Source organism: Fusarium tjaetaba (genome assembly GCF_013396195.1).
Source record: "Fusarium tjaetaba strain NRRL 66243 chromosome Unknown NRRL66243_c0000384, whole genome shotgun sequence".
In the NCBI taxonomy this organism is placed as follows: Eukaryota; Fungi; Ascomycota; class Sordariomycetes; order Hypocreales; family Nectriaceae; genus Fusarium; species Fusarium tjaetaba.
Genome location: NW_023501580.1, coordinates 176,897 through 192,884, shown reverse-complemented (window position 1 = coordinate 192,884; position 15,988 = coordinate 176,897). Strand labels below are relative to the sequence as shown.

Sequence of the window (15,988 nt, the reverse complement as noted above, 5' to 3'; positions counted from 1 at the left end):
ATCTTCAGTTGCCTGGAGAAATGTTTTGGAGCATGAGGCCTTCGCTTTGCACGAAGCGTGGCATCACATCAGGTGTTTTCTTGTTATTAGATCGTTGCTCACATCCCAGAGAGGGATCGTTACTGCATTGCTATTTTATGGCATATCATGGGTGGCTCAGTTGCTATAAAGATTTATCCCGTGTTGTTTTTTTCTTGGGACGGATTGTTGTTTCGTGGGCGGGATGAGATGTATGGATGAGGAAATGAGAATAATGACGGGTTTTATGAGCTGGAATGAAATCGAAGGAGGAGGGACAAAGGATGAATATGTATCGGATCAAAGGCAGAGAGCGGCACAGAACGTCACCGCTTCGTCGGAAGCCAGTCCTATCGTTGACGGACGCATTGTTTATATATATGACGAGAAGGAGGAGGAATAAGAATGAATCCCTTGCATTTTTTCATGCTGGGCTATATACAGCGGCATCAGAGCAGCCTGCCCCTGGGAGAATAGGGAGGCTTGCGTGCATTTGCATAGATATGGTGGAGAGATTTGTTGCTTTCTTTGGTTGGATGTCATTCCATCTATTGAAGATTTGTGTCGGTGCTGTGCATCTGACACCGATAATAATAGCCCCTTGAAACTGCAGAACTTTGAGCCTTATGTGAACTTACCTACCTACCTATATAAACTTATATGATGTTATGTGAGCTTATGTAACTTTAGATGAATTGAGGTAAATCCAATTAAGTTTATATAAACTTAGGTAGACTTAGGTAAACTTATTTAAACTTGGATAAACTTGCATACCTAAACTTATATGAACTTAGTTAAACTTACTTAAGTTTATACAAGAGTGCTGAGACCACCAGCCCTAAAACACATACTAGCAAGACCCCGGCGGCGTTGACGACTGTTCGTATCGCAGAAACGGGGGACTTCTTGCTGACAATATCAACCAGGATTTCATCAAAGCGCTTAGCCATCTGCTCCCGCCCAAACAGCTCCTTCACCCTCACAGCACCCTTATCGCCCATCTTCTGCACATCAGCATCGCTAAGTCTCAGCGCACTGCGCACAACATCAGCCCAGGCATCCACATCCTTCGGCGATCGCAGCCATCCCGTCTCGCCATCAACGATTGTCTCTACGGGGCCTCCTGAATCAGCAGCTAGTACCGGTGTACGAGCGAGCATAGCTTCTAGGGGCACGATGCCGAAGTGCTCGTTGGCGGGTGTGTAGAGAAGAATGCGTGCGGAGCGGAGGAGCGATGCCTTGAGGGAGTTGGGGATCGAGAGGAGGAAGAGAACGGGCACGGTTGGAGGTGTAGATAGAGCGGTGATGAGGGTCTTGGTGGTGAGGTGCTCGAGACCGTGAGACGAGGCGAGAGCCTCGAGCTCAGAGTGATATTGGACATTCTCGGCGACGCGAGGATCGTAGCCGCCTAATGAGTTAGTATTACTTTTCGTGAAAGGCATAATCATGTGTGCCATACCTGCAAGAATGAGCCTGCATCCTTTGCGCTCAGCTTCAGGAATCGCAGCAAAGGCCTTGATCGCAAGACCAATATCCTTCTTCCTCTCAAAACGGTTGATGCTGAGAATAATCTTTTCTCCCTTGAACGGAACATCGTCATCACTGCCTACATCCTCCTTATCCTTGACCTCCGTATCCACACAAGGATACACCACCTTCGTCTCCGTGCGCTTCTTCAAATTCGGCCACGTATTGTTGACCACACCCTTTGTAAAACCCGAATTCACAGCCACAGCGCTTGCAAACCCCATGGTCCATTCCTCAAGCCAGTCAAATGGGCGTCGGTACAACCTTTTGAGGGCAGATTCGCGGCCCTGCGCGAGGAGAAGATCGGGGAAGTGGCAGTAGAAGAGGATTGGCGAGGATGGAGCTATGTATCGCATGAGAGGTAGGCCGGCGGATAGTTGGTCGACGATGAAGGCGCGGGGTCGTAGGGCTTGTAGTTCGCCGGACAGAGCAATCTGAATAAGAAGATGGACGTGACGAAGGATGGCGCAGAGGATAGTGAGGCGCGAGAGGATAGACATTGGAATGAGCCAGTGGCCGCGAACACGGACATCGAGAGTTCCTAATCCCGTTAGTAATTTCATATACTCAAGACTTGGGGTTGTTACCATCGCGACACTCATCAAAGCAATGCTTCGGATCGCAGTGATTCGTAAATATCACGACGCGATGGCCCCTCTCCTGCAACCCGACCGCAGCATCGACGACGAGACGCTCAGCACCTCCAATACCAAGATCAGGATGAAAGAAGACGATGGAGTCTTTATCTTTGGCGTCTGAAGCCATGATCGCGGGTTTTGGTGGTGGTGGTGGTGGTGGTGGTGGTGGTGGTTATGAGAGGCTACGTACGGTGTTTGGTTAGTGGGGGTGAGTTGGAGGAGATGAAAAGCTCCAGTAGGGCCTTCGAGAGAGGGCCTGCTATTGGCTGGTGATAATTGGGCAAGAAAACTTTAGGATCTGTATCCTAAGCGATAAAAAAGATTTAGGTAAGTTTAGTGTATTTTAGTAGAGGTTTAGACCAGTTTATTCTGGCATCCTCTTCTAAAGTCTGAAGCTTTTATTTCCCATGAGAGTTGGGGTGCGTGGCTGTCATGGGAAGTGGGACCGTTTTCATCATGAGCGCGCGGTACGTATCCTTTTACCCCAGAATCTTTAAATCGTTCACATGCAAGATGCTCGAGATATCACGACCAACAATTAATACATTATTAATAATAATACTGGACTCGGTTATAGTCATCAGTACCTTACTCTGACATGCAAATCCATGAGATTTCTGATATCATGTGATCTCATATGCCGAGAAGCCCATCTCAGATTCATCATGTATCTCACTCACTTTAGTTTACCCCAGGCATCATCCATATCCACAAGCCGAGGTGTTTTCCTTAGCCGGCCTTTCAACTCCACAGGCTCTCTCTTATACTCTCTTCTCTTATACCACCCAATAACGCCCACTCTCCCTCACAACCTCTCATCTCACTTCTCAAATTCTAATTAAAAATATGTCTACTCTCTTCACACTCCCCATCGCAAAATGCGGCGCCCATCCCGGCGGAACCCTCACATGCACAGAACCCTCACCGAGAGTCTACCTCCTCACCCTCCTCTCACCACCCGACAACCGTCTTACAACTCCCGTTCTCAAAGCCTTTCTCAACGCCCTTGACATCATCGAGTTTGGTCACCATCACGGCGTTGTAGCGACTACCTCTGGAATTCCAAAGTTTTATAGTAATGGTCTTGATCTGGAACATGCTGTTGCGACGGAGGGTTTCTGGCCTTTGCTCTATGATGTCTGGGCTCGTTTCTTGACGTAAGTTTGCTACCTATAATAATGAATGCTTATGAGTGGTGTGCTGACTGTTCTAGGTACCCTATGCCTACAGTGGCTCTCATGAACGGTCACGCCTTCGCAGGCGGTCTCATGCTCGCCACAGCCCAAGACTACCGCCTCGCCCCAACCCCACGAGGTTTCCTCTGTCTCAACGAGCTCGTCTTCGGCGCACCCCTCAAACCCGCCATGTCAGCGCTCTTCCGCATCAAGTACTCCCACTCAACCTACCGAAGCCTCGTCCTCGAAGCCAAGCGCTTCACAGGCGAGGACGCCCTTGCGGCTGGTATCGCCGATGCTCTTGCGCCCAAGGGCCTCGAGGACATGCTCAACTTTATCAAGGAGAATGAACTCATTGATAAGAGCAAGTCTGGTGTCTACGGCGTGTTGAAAATGGAGATGTACGCTGGCTTGGTCGAGTTTATGAGGGGGCCTGCTATGGAAGCGCATGAGCAGAGGTTTGAGGAGGCGCAGAGTAGGGAGGGTGAGAGGAAGGAGTTTGGAAAGGTTTGGTATGAGCAGTGGCTCAAGGATACCAAGGCCAAGTTGTAGGTGGCTGTTCCTGTACGATATATGTGTGAGCATATCTGTTGCGACTTGCAGAGTATTTTATGCCCGACCTACCCTCATATACCAAAATATCGACCTCCTTGTGTAGGACCTACCTTTATATACTAGAATCACTCTGTATATCATCGGCGAAGAGTGGTGTAGGGGTATCTACCTATAACCTATAACCCTCTAAAATCCGAACCTAAAATCCTAAAACTCTCTCCCCCTGCGCCACTCTTCGTTTTTGCAGTTCGCGTGTTCGAATTCAGAGTGAACCGGATTACTCTGTGGTGTTTCAGTATTTATTACCACCTTCTGGTGCTTTTTTGTCACGTCCAAGGGTCAACAGCCACAGCTTACAGATTTTGCGTCCGTCTTCAGCCTGGATTCATGTCCTCACGAGTCACTTCTGTTCAGTGTATAGCCCACTACCGCATCACCCAAGATGTACAGGCGAATGCTATCACATAAATAGGTACCAAGCAACATATCATTAAAAGCCAAGCCTATCCATACACCTACTGCGCCAAGCTCGATCTGAGGAAACTTGGTATAACGTATTAGCCCTATTTTATTGCTCCCACCAAACGCCTTATATGCGTACCAAATACGCCTCATAAATATACCGGGCCACCCCTCGTGGGTATATGCGATTTGACATGCTCAGATCTATTATATAACGCGCCGGGTCAATGACCGCCCTGATCCATGTGCGGATGCTGGTGCTCAAAAAGACTCAACACATCTGAAGGTATGTAGTCTAACCAAGGCCCCATCATGTCTGATTGCTGCAGGCCCAAAGCAGCAATGTCTATATCCTGGCTGTCAAAGGTGATGCCGTCCATGCTCCCCATGTTTCCCCAGGGCATCGCATATGGGAAACTCGTTTGGCCAAAATACATGGCGTTTGCCCCTGAAAGAGTCGTGGCCGGGTTCACGCCATTTTCAGCCATCGCAGTGGGTGGCGAGACACTGTATGTATCAAAAGCAGTAGAAGGTGGATTTGTCGGCGTAAACCTCGACCCAGTGGTGTAAATGTCATTTGCCTCACAGTCCTCAGGCAACCCGTCGAACTGAACAGTAGGACGAGTTTGCGTGCTCGTCGCTGAAAGATTCGAAGTTCGACGAGGCACAACCGGGCGAGACGATTGCCGCACAGCCGAGACATTGGGCTGGGGATAAGCTGGCGCAAGCATGCCCGATGAGTCTGGTAAACTCTGCCGGATAGGGTCAAATATCATATTGCCAGGTGGTGTACTGGGAGCTCGTGCCGGCTGTGAAGTTTGAGCTCCAGTTCCTGGAGTCGAGTCTCGATTTTGATACATGAGTGTCAGGCTCGAGTTTGGAGAGTTAGCAGTTCCTGCCAGAGTCCATGCTATAGGCGGACCTGACATCCTTGGTGATGCCTTATTCTCGAACTTGGGGAACGGGTTGTTCAATGCACCACTGTTACTCTTGCGTCCAGCTTTAGTGCTCTCATACTCTTCTGCTGTATATGTTTCGCAATCCCATATTCCCTTGGCCCTCTGGTCCAGTGCTGTGATGATGTAGGTAGCGCCACCCCAGTACATTTGCACCTGTTGCAGAGAATTAAAGCACTTTTGGTAGTTCTGGTTTGCCGCCGAAGCCAACAAGGAGTGTCGTGAGTTTTTGGCCTCTCGAGGTTTATTGCCTCCTGGAGCATCCGGATGATGCCCGCCTGGGGGCGAGTTGGCCCGTGAGGGTGAGCTTGATGCGTTTGCGCTCGACTCCATCACGAAGGCGCAAGCTGCAATGTAGATTGGCTGACTAACAAAAGGATTTCCAATGAAACTCTTGGAGTCTATCAAGTCCGCAAAAGACAAGATGTCGCAAATCGTTTTCGCGCTGCTCATACTGAGCTCGCGACTGTCTGGTAAGAGCTGTAACTCACTGCGGAGTTCAGCAAAGGGTGTAAGGAGAGTCGGCTGATGAAGGATAATGAAGAGAGCATGGAACCAGAAATGCAGGAGGATGAATGTGGTGCCCTGGCCTGCTCCCAAATACGCTTTGAAGTTGTTTACATTAAACTGTAACCGCCAGTCCCAACTCTTGTAGAGCCTGGTCAGCTCATGCTCCATTTCACCAAGCTTGTCCCATGTTTCCTTGGTGAGATCCTGCGCATTGCGAATTTTGTTGAGAATGTCGCATACACGTCCGTAGAGGTGGATAATTTGCAGGAAGATCGGATAGGGAGCAGGCCAACCAGTCGCTGGATCGATGAAAGGCTCCGGGAATGAGAGTTCTAAGTCGTCATCTCGAAATGTGACAGGTCGTCCCGTCCCTGATGAGATGACACGGTCAAGAATAAAGACCGCCCAAAACGTATCCATCCTTTCTTGTACGAGCTCTTTTTGCTCTTGAGCGCTCAGCTGACTCGATTCACCTCCTTTCGCCTCAGAACTTCCTTCGTCAACCGGATGGCGGCCCCAATTCTGAGAATACAAAGCATCCTTCTCACCGTGATACTGAACTCCCACCTCTTTTTGTAGCCCCAGGTCGACAGCCATACGAATAGCAAGCCCGAGATACATCCATAGAGCGCTGTCCTGGGCTGCTCCAAAGCCCTCATAAGCCATGAGGAGACAAGCTTGCACAGCGCCAACAGTCGGACATGGGAACGTATCAACAGTGGCCTGTCTGGCTCTTTGCGCAAACACTGCGCCCCTTTCCATCCTTGGCATTTTGTCGTTTCCATTTGTAAGAATTGGTGAGTCCGAGAATCTGGCGGCCAAAGCGCATATTGAGTCAACGAGAATCGGCTCAACTCTCTTTTCTTTCACCATCCGCAAAAACTTTGACTGTCGAAGGAATGGGTAACTGGAACCCATTTGCACAAAGAAGGTGTTGATGAGACTGATTATTAATGGATGAACTGGAGCTGAGTCGTTTGGATCGTAGGTAGGTAGCTCCTCGCTGACCACATCGCTCCCAACAGCCGAGCTGCTTCCTTGCGGTCCGCTATGTGTTGATATCGGTGATGTCCCAGCCAGTGAACCAGCAGTCGAGCGCCGGCGATCGCGCACAGAGACAACCATTTGTTTAAAACCAGGTACGATAGCAGTTGGACCAAAGTATCGGAAATAGGGGACGCGGTGACTTTCGGAGCGTCGCACAGCAGTAGGAGAAGTTGGTAAAGCGGAAGGGTGGTGCCCATTCTGCGCCATCGCATTCGGGGTTTCGCGGTCCTCAACCTTTGGATCGATCATGTTTGCGAGCGACATTGTCGTCCCTGAAGTTGCATGTGAATTCGGAGTTTCAGGCACGTGCTGTGCTGGCACAGACGCCTTCTCGATCTTGATATTCTCATCATGGTAGTGGCGGGATTCGTGCTCGTCTCGTTCGTGGGCTTGCTTATCCAACGGCGATGGTTTCTCACAATCCTCCCTCTTAATTTCCTCGGGGTATCCTAGACATTGGTGGCCATTCTTGGTACAGGTCGAGCACACAGGTCGTTCACCAGCGCATCTCGTCTTTCGTTTTCGACAGGTCAAACACCTGAGCCGCAAAGGGGTTAGCACCTGGTAATTGGGTCGAGGAAGAGTCGGGTATTGTGTAACAGGGAGTAGAGACTGAAGATGATATACTGTGGAAAGGAGAGAGTCATGCGACTAGTTCTGTGCCACGATGTTATGGTGGTACGACCGGAGTATACTTACGCAGCGTTGATTCTGCGCCGCTTAGAAGGCGGTTGTCCTTGATTATGTACAAAACGAATCGGACGCGGCGGCGGCGGAACCAAATCCGACGTATTTGTCTGGGTGCTCATGACTTAGAACATGGTGATGCTTCTCCTGGGGGTCGTGTAGTTGGGCGCAAAAGCGGACGGGTCGTTGGGAGTTGAAGAAGCCCGGCGCAATATGGGGCCAGGCGAGTTTAAGCGATCCGAGTTATGATGACGAGTGACAAGCTGACCGGCGGGGTTCGACGTCTTTCCGGGCGTGTTGCAGAAAACTGTGGCTGTTGATGTTGGGCGAATATGCAATGCAGCAGGTGGCGAGGCAATGCAACCTCGGAGTAGGAGGACACAAGGGATGCGAATGCGACAGGAGATTGTTGCGATGTTCGTGGGTTCTAGGAGAAGGAGTTAAAATGGTGGTATTCCCGTATATGAGACAGAAGCCTTAAAGCTGGGCAAGGGCGCATTAATGGCTGAGGAGCATGTTCTGGATTGGGTTTGGGCAATCAATCAGGAACATGAAACTAATAAGCGACGGCACAGAATGAAGCTCGTGAGGTAGGCCAGGGGTTATGAGATTAGGCGACGACGGGAGAGAGGAGTTGACGCAGACTTTCGTGTTGAGTTGTGCCGTGACGTAAGAGAAGACGGGTATAATTGAGTAGTATTAAGACGGAAATATTAAGAAAATGCCAATAGAAGAAGGATGAAAGGGAACAAGATGCAATGACAAAACGAATATGATTGCGAAAGTGAACGACAGGGAATTGAGAGCCTGGTCTGGTCTGGGGACGGGGATGGTGTTTAGGCAGGTGGGGTAATTGCTCATGTGGAGAGAAAGAACTGCAAAGCTCAAGCCTCAAGTGATCAGAGACATACGCAATAGGTACTCAGTGTTTGACTTACAAGCAAATATCCTCCTATTTCAATGACAACAGGTGTAAGTTTGTAGGAGAGAAAAGGAGAGATGTCTCTAAAGAGAAAAGTAAGGATCCAATGCAACACAACAAAACTGGGCATCAAAAAAACCAACATCGTCACATCAGTGGCAATAAATAGCCTTGATCCCTCCTCAATCCCACTCCCATTCACTCTCAGCCCTTTCCCACGGATTCGTCTCATCCAATCCTCCTCCTCCAACTCCTCTTTCTTCTGTCCCTGTTCCCCTTTTCTAGCCGTCGCCCCCAACCTTGTTAGTGAGAACCAACTTAACGGCCCGCTTGCCGCCTTGTTCAGCCCACGATGATGCTCTTGTGCTTTGCATATTATGTCTCACCTGTGCATTCTTGCAGTGGGTGTTTGTCTTTCTATGTAGGTAGTTACATGCATTGTGTTTGGATTCCTCGTATACAGACCATTCTTATCCAAGTTCGACCTCTCTAAGCGAATTGACTGCAGGTTGGTGACAGACGATCTCATTGTTTCATCTTGAGTGAAGAGAGTTCACCCCACGCCGCTAGACAGTTGTCAATCCCATGATCCGACAGACAGCCATCCCGAATAAGCCGTTCGTTGCATGGATCAAGCCAAGAAACCGGAGTTATTAATTAACTTTGGTCCCAGAATGCGGGGAAGCCTTTTTCAATCATGGTTTGTCAGTTTCCATACCCAGCTGCACTCGTAATCTACAGTACAGAGACTCAAACACCGCTCCTCAGCCTTTTGGAACATACGTACATCTTGATGAATCGTCATGGCCTTCCGACGCCAATGCCAAGCTCATGCAGATCATTATGCACTGCCCACAGCTTCATCGCCCGATGAAACAGAGCTTCCAAATCTGTTGAACAAGTGGCGAATGAAATCGAGGTCCACTAAACAGGCATATCATCCATGGTGCTCTAGGACGTCAAGTGGGTAAGTAAACAGACAAGCAGCAGTCAATATCCACATATTCTCTTCATGTTTCATTATAAAATACATCTCATCGCGTTCATATACCATACAGATACAGTCGAGTTCCATTCAGATAACCGTCCCTAAAATCACCACATAATGCCACCTAAGCAAACCCAAGTGCTCCCAACCATTCCAAATATGTATATATCACTACGCTTCCCATTCCTTTTCAACTCCAATAATATCCAACTGTGAATGATTGCTGAACGGGTATCGCCAGTTCGCTGTCGTCGCTATCATATGACTCGTCCGTATTTTCCTTCCCTTTGCTGTCTTATCCAAAAACGATGGTTACACCCATATCTGCACTCACTCTTCTCCAGAGATCACCACCACTCCTGACACCCATCATCATCGCCTCTTCTTGCTGCTGAAGCATATCGGCCTTGTCCGCACGTCGCCAGACTTCTTGTGCAATAGTCCACGCACGGTCAATATTTGTCATGCCTTGCCGGCGGTTAATCGCAATAAATGCCTGGCGGGCAAGTTCGCGATCAGCTAGTGTGATGGCCTCGCAAGCAGCAACAAACAGTGGCCAGAGAAGAGCACTCATGGGACCAGTATTGCTGACTGTTCCGACACAATGGGTCAGACTGATATGGGCATGGCGCTGTACGAGTGGGTGTCTCCTTGGGTAGCTGTAAATGGTCCGGTAAAGATAGACGAAAGCAGAGTGGCGATAAGACAAAGCGTTGCTGAGAATACTCTGGAGTCGGCTCCTTTCTGCGGTTTGCTCAGGGCTCAACTCCTCAGGGTTTTGGTTCAGAACAGAGTTTTCGGGGACGGCAGGATGCCAGTCCTCCAACGCTGCCTCGATAGCCGTTGCCGAGGTCTCAAATTCCGTTCGGAGGACAGCAACCTTGGAAACCTCTTCGTTTGCAACAGCAACATCAAGCTGATCCTTGAGTGCCAAGAGGTTTGAGAGTCGATGGATGATTGGCCACAAGGAAGTGGCCATGCCCAGCAGAGTGTCGACACTGCCCAAGGGGGATGTGGCGCCACAAGAATCAAGAGGAGGGAAAGGTGTAAGATAATTTGTGCCGGGTGCACTAGAGAGAGGAGCAGTGCCAAATGACAGTGCCGCAATAACATCATAGAAGCGGAATGCCTGAAAATCGTCAGCCAGTTGCTCATTGATCCCATCGGATACAACTTACCCGCTCCAGGAAAACGCCAGTTGGGTCAGTGGCAGTTCCATTGTTGCTCATGATGGTCATGGCGCCTTTGAGATGGCCATCCACGATATTGGATCTACCCTTTTGTACCAGCTACAAGGTGTCAGCTGATGGGCCAAAGATTCAAGTTAATCGATCAACTTACGACTTCATAATACACTAAAAGCATGATGGCAGCTAATAACTCGTTTCGGTTTGCGCTTGAGCCCTTTTGAATGAGCCGCGCCAGACCCTGAATAGCCTTGTTATGAAAATAGACACTCTTCTCGTCGTTTTCAACCCCACGGTACTCGAGATGAGCACTCGCTAGAGCATAAACAGCATTGGTGACAGCAGGACTCTCATGGCACAAGGGAAGAACGAGCTGTTGGAAGGGATTGCCACTCTCTTCACGGAAGACGATGAGATGTGACAAAACATTGCAGAAATGGTCGACAAGTGCGCGTCGGTTGGTACGTTCGGAGAACTCTGTAAATACCGGAGCGCAGAACTCAAGTCGAGGAGATTGTGTAGGAATAGGCGCGATCATAGCCAGTGAAGGGCTAGGGGTGGCGTATGCGGCTGCGTATGTGCTGGCATAGGTTGTCGTCGGAATATTGATGGTGATGGACTCCCGGCGAACAATCTCTTCGATATCCTCCTCTCCGTTCTCTATGTGTTGCACGACATACTTGGAATCATCGAACGGGGGCAATTGAAAATCGACCGAGTCGAGGGGTGAAATTATAGGAAGGTCCGTGGCCGCCCAGTCAGAAGGGTCAGTTGTGGATATGCTGGCAGTACGATTGACGAGAGAAGTGTTGAGTATTGGAGCCTGGGTCGTAACAGGAGTGTCGTCGAGTGAGTCTTCGTCAGCTGATCTATCATGCGCATCGTCGTTCCATTCGGAGTTGCCATGGATATCCAAAACATGAGTTGCCCTGTCCGAGCTTGAGGAGGAGTTTGTGTCAAATGGCGAGCAGGGAACAGTTGCTTCACGCTTGCGCCTCTGACGAGGTCGGACAGGTTCGTAATTGCACTCCTGGCCACGTTCTTGGCATCGGGCGCATGCAGGTCGAATCTCGTCACATTTCTTTTTCTGTAGCAGCTAGTCAGTATCATGTCGACTGCATATGTGAAGTGAGCTCTGTACCTTTTCTTTACTATAGAGATTGTTAGTTAATTGCTAATATGGAAGATAGAGAATAGCAATGACTTACCAATAACTGCATCCTGTGCGACGACAAAAACGTCCGAGTTAGCATGTCCAATGAGCTAAAATGGAGAGCATTGTTTGTGTGACAGAATGCTTCCAGAATGGTTCACATACCTGCGCGCGAGCGCTTCTTAGGGACCTTGGGTGGTGCAAGTCTGGTGTACAGCAACATCGTGGCCGTTATGTGGTGGCGAATATAGATGATCGAAGGATCACAAAGTCAATCATGCGGTTTCCATCCAGGAATTGAGATGGTGGCGCATGAGCTTTGCGGGTATTGGTGAGAGGCGTTTCGAGATCTACAGACTCAGCACAAAACCAGTTGCTGAATGCTATATTGAAGCAAAACAAGTCGTCGACAGAATATTTTGAATTGAATAACTGATCTGCGTGTGGGGGAAGTAAGAGGGGGAAATAAAGTCCACAAGAAGCCGAGGATCTGGGGAGAAATTGGAGCGGAGGCGGGAGATCGGTAGTGGTAGGTATTTAACAAGCAGTAGTCCAGGGAGATTGATGGTCACGAACGTTGGCTAGGGCGGAATATGACGATATAATCAAACAAGAGACAATGGTCAAAGTTTAAAAGGCAAGCAAGATTGAGGCCAGGAGCAGGATTATGAACAGGACCAAGACGTGTGAGGGGCGGGAAGAAGAGAAGAAGGGGAAAAAGAAGAAATGGAAGGGATCAAAATTGATGCCTCGTGCGTCTCTGGGGCGTCATGGTTCGGTCTACCGTCTAACAGAAGGTCCCTCCTTGCCAGTCTCGTCACTCACTACACACCATCGTGATCTTTCAGCATCCACGACAATCATGGATCCCTGGCCCTGGCTATGACACTTGCCCGAGTCTGGGCAAAGCTACCTTTTGCTAGCTTGCGGGGTTACGGGCGCTGGTCTGCAAGTAGTAGCACTGAGAGTGAGAGCATCAGAAATGTGCCCTGAAAAGAATTTCGTAACCGCTGCTCCTTGTTCTGCGGAGAGCTGGAGATTTGGGGGGATGAGAATGGGACCATGGGATGAATTTGCAGGGGGTTAACTGAGAGCTTTTGCGGTGGGATGGAGAATCGGGGTATGGAACCCGGTGGATTCATACTGTGTTTGCCCTTGTAATCATCCATTGTCGCACAGTCATCATACAGTATGAGTCTTTTTCCCCGTTTGGTGCAGAACAAATGCAAATCCACGCCCCCGCTCGTCTACAGCAGGTGACTTTTCTTCACATGAAAAGCGACCCTCTCCTCTCCTCTCGTCCAACGCCACCCGGAGACAGAAGTTCTAGAATTGACAGGAGGAACTGGACGTTATCAATGTAACCCTCTCCAGCTCCCCAAGACTCAATCAAGTATTCGGAGTCAAGCACCGACCTCGTGTCCCTGCAGCCACCCAAATGGCATCCTCAAAAGCGGCAAACCTCGACCCAAAACCACATGGCCCTGGCATTCTTTTCCCCGGCGGGCTGGAAAATCCGGGGTAATGAGACTGCCAATTCAGCACCATCCGGCTGCCACTCGGCCGCTTTCGGTCCAGATGGTGATGGGCAACTCGCTCTGACAGGCGCGGCAAACCAGAAACCTGGCTAATTGCACAGGCCAAGCAAGCCACTGAGAGCATCCGACGCCATACCCTTCCCGCCCCCGCGTGCTTTGCCGGACGCCGCAACCCTTCCCGTTTAAATGCTGCATCGGTCGGTCTGAGATCTACGCTCTTGAGGACAATGGGAATCCTCAGGAAGATCACAACAAGGGGTGATCACTTCCCCCCGCGATGAGTCTGACGGGAGGTTCTGGGTCGATTGTGACCAGTTCGCTTGCGCAGGAACGGCACGATTCATTCGTCCGCCAAATAAAGTTCATGGACCCTTAATTCCGCCCTTTGATTGGCAATGCTCTAAATTCAGCATCAGTGGAGATGAATTCAGCAACACGAGCTACAAGTACGACGTTGACGATGTTGATGACCAGCGTTGGTGTACGGTGTACCTACCTGCCAATTCTAGAAGCCATCGGCGAGTTTATTGCCAATGTCTGAGCGTAGAGTGCCAAGCAAATCGGAGGCTTAATGGCCAGGATTTATCAACGGCAGCCACCGATCGTGAAGCTCAAGTTCATCTTGGCCACGGGGCCACGATAGCTCTCGTCCGGTCTAGAAAGTGGCGCCTGGTAAAGCACCGGCATGCAGCTAACGTCGCAGGACCCTTGAGAGGCCTAAGGATTCTTGGCAGCGCGGGCAGCGGCCGGGTACTCTCTGTTGCCTTGTATGGGAACCCAACTGTCGAGCATCCATGCGATATTTGGGAGGTCCAACTTCATGATATGAGCGCCAGACCTAGGGAGGTTTGGTTTGGTTAGGTTTGGGTTGGCTCTGTACAAGCATTTGCGAGGTGGGGAAGAGTCAACGCTTGCACAATCTGGGCTGATGATTGATAATGCTACTCTCCGAGTACCTTACTCCATCCTTCAATCTTATGATCGTAATGGGTGGTCAACTTAGGCTCCTGGCCATCTGCAGCCGCTACTACTCTGTTTGGCCTTGGACTTCTCCCCGAGAACTCACTCGAAGGTTGCGACTATTTGCGCACTGACAGAATGACGTTTCTTTATGGTTATTAAGGTTAACGAAAATGCCTCTTTTTCTGATCATTTCCACAGAAAGCCGAGGTCCGCAATCTTTTTGAGCGTCCTGCTGATGAAGACGGGCTCCAATTACGTCTCCACCTACCACCAAAGTCCAGCCTGTTCGTGCTCACTAAAAGACTCTATTTTAGGATAAACCGCCGCTACCTCACGATGTCAACAGCCATCTCAAACCAGGCATCAAATTTTAAAAGCAGATGCCCCTTCTGACCGCCAAGCTAATTTTGCTTGATAAAAGTCTGTTGCTTTAGTCGACGATCGTAAGGCTACAAGAGGTTGACCGCTTAGTAACGGTCATCGGTCAACCTGGCCAGCATATTGCTCTCACGACAAGGAAGTTTTTAACGAAGACATCCGAAGTGCATCGCTTTTCGGAACTTTACAAATGGGCCTAGGATCGCCCAACTGGGTCTTTGTCTGCACAATACGGAGTACATGATCCCTTAAAGAATCCTATTCAAATTCATAATACTCGTCTGTATCAGCGAAGGGCGGCTGTCTTCAAAGCAGCTTGACCTCATCAGCATCTCTCAACTCAATCATTATTCTCCATTGCTATTATATGCCTCCGCCCCCGAAGTTCTCGGCCCCCAATCCCCGGTGATTTGGATGAACTTCTGTCGTTATGGACAGGGTTCCCTTCTCCATAAGACACTTGATTCGTGGCCTTGTCTACTTGTCAGACGGACAAGACCGCTGAATGGCTGCCACGCTACCACGGTAGCAACGCCAATGCACTTGAGCGCACCATATGCTCCCAAACAATGCACTCTCCGTTCACAGTCGGCCACTAAGAGCTTGAGAAATCCGTCGCCGACCAATCGTGAGATGAGAGACACTGCATTGTCTTGAGGGATGGTATAGAAATAGAGCACCGAGGGGGCTTCGCTGTTGAGCTACCATGGCGTTGTGTCCAGCGAATCCCATGAGCTGCACCACAGCCTCAGCTGTGACTCGAGCGATGGTATTGGTGAAGATGACGAGCCACAATGCAATACCACGCATATGGGTGCTCTCTCGCAGCTCTGTCACCGATCGATCGTCTTGAAGCTCTTGGCCTATGATGTTCTGCTCGGTTTCAGCTCGAGCAGCCCCCGCGAGAGAAAATGAGCCGCGTGTCGAGCCCATTATTGCTTATCCGTAGGATATTGCTCATCGCCGTGCAACTTCTCACCGTTTCCATTTCACCTGCTTTCATAGTCTCCACGCTGGGCCCACGATTATTATTACCTTAAGAGGAGCTATTTCTTGCAATCTCACCAGTGCTGCGCTTTTGGGTTGACCGCCCAACCAGAACGAACCGTGCAGTCGGTTTCAGTGGGCTTTTCGCTCAGCCCTACAGATCGTCTGGCACGAGTGAAGCATTTACTGCTCACTCGTGGCGTAGCATCTTCAGACCCCGGTTATTGGCAAGCCTCTAAGGCCTCCATTGCTGACAGTAGGAACATTACTATTTTGTCTGACAGATTTCTCCTTTTC

General features: G+C 49.8%; 5 protein-coding genes across 5 annotated transcripts; 1 reads left to right on the top strand and 4 right to left on the bottom strand.

The window, feature by feature from the left end:
• Positions 1–808: 808 nt before the first annotated feature.
• On the bottom strand, positions 809–2,310 carry FTJAE_13109 (alpha-1 3 alpha-1 6-mannosyltransferase; the record flags this gene model as incomplete). Its single annotated transcript, XM_037346218.1, has 4 exons — positions 809–817; positions 870–1,426; positions 1,478–2,086; positions 2,133–2,310. 4 exons carry the CDS (start codon positions 2,308–2,310, stop codon positions 809–811), a joined length of 1,353 nt encoding a protein of 450 aa, XP_037199908.1.
• Positions 2,311–3,029: 719 nt separating this feature from the next.
• FTJAE_13108 (enoyl hydratase isomerase) lies at positions 3,030–3,910 on the top strand (the record flags this gene model as incomplete). Its single annotated transcript, XM_037346217.1, has 2 exons — positions 3,030–3,340; positions 3,397–3,910. 2 exons carry the CDS (start codon positions 3,030–3,032, stop codon positions 3,908–3,910), a joined length of 825 nt encoding a protein of 274 aa, XP_037199907.1.
• Positions 3,911–4,599: 689 nt separating this feature from the next.
• On the bottom strand, positions 4,600–7,152 carry FTJAE_13107 (pathway-specific nitrogen regulator; the record flags this gene model as incomplete). The annotated part of the gene is made up of 1 exon (XM_037346216.1): positions 4,600–7,152. The coding sequence occupies one exon, from the start codon at positions 7,150–7,152 to the stop codon at positions 4,600–4,602; it is 2,553 nt and encodes an 850-aa protein (XP_037199906.1).
• A 2,628-nt stretch (positions 7,153–9,780) lies between these two features.
• FTJAE_13106 (uncharacterized protein) lies at positions 9,781–12,048 on the bottom strand (the record flags this gene model as incomplete). The annotated part of the gene is made up of 6 exons (XM_037346215.1): positions 9,781–10,614; positions 10,664–10,774; positions 10,827–11,759; positions 11,814–11,823; positions 11,881–11,893; positions 11,991–12,048. 6 exons carry the CDS (start codon positions 12,046–12,048, stop codon positions 9,781–9,783), a joined length of 1,959 nt encoding a protein of 652 aa, XP_037199905.1.
• A 3,238-nt stretch (positions 12,049–15,286) lies between these two features.
• FTJAE_13105 (uncharacterized protein) lies at positions 15,287–15,637 on the bottom strand (the record flags this gene model as incomplete). The annotated part of the gene is made up of 1 exon (XM_037346214.1): positions 15,287–15,637. One exon carries the CDS (start codon positions 15,635–15,637, stop codon positions 15,287–15,289), a length of 351 nt encoding a protein of 116 aa, XP_037199904.1.
• Between the last annotated feature and the right edge of the window lie 351 nt (positions 15,638–15,988).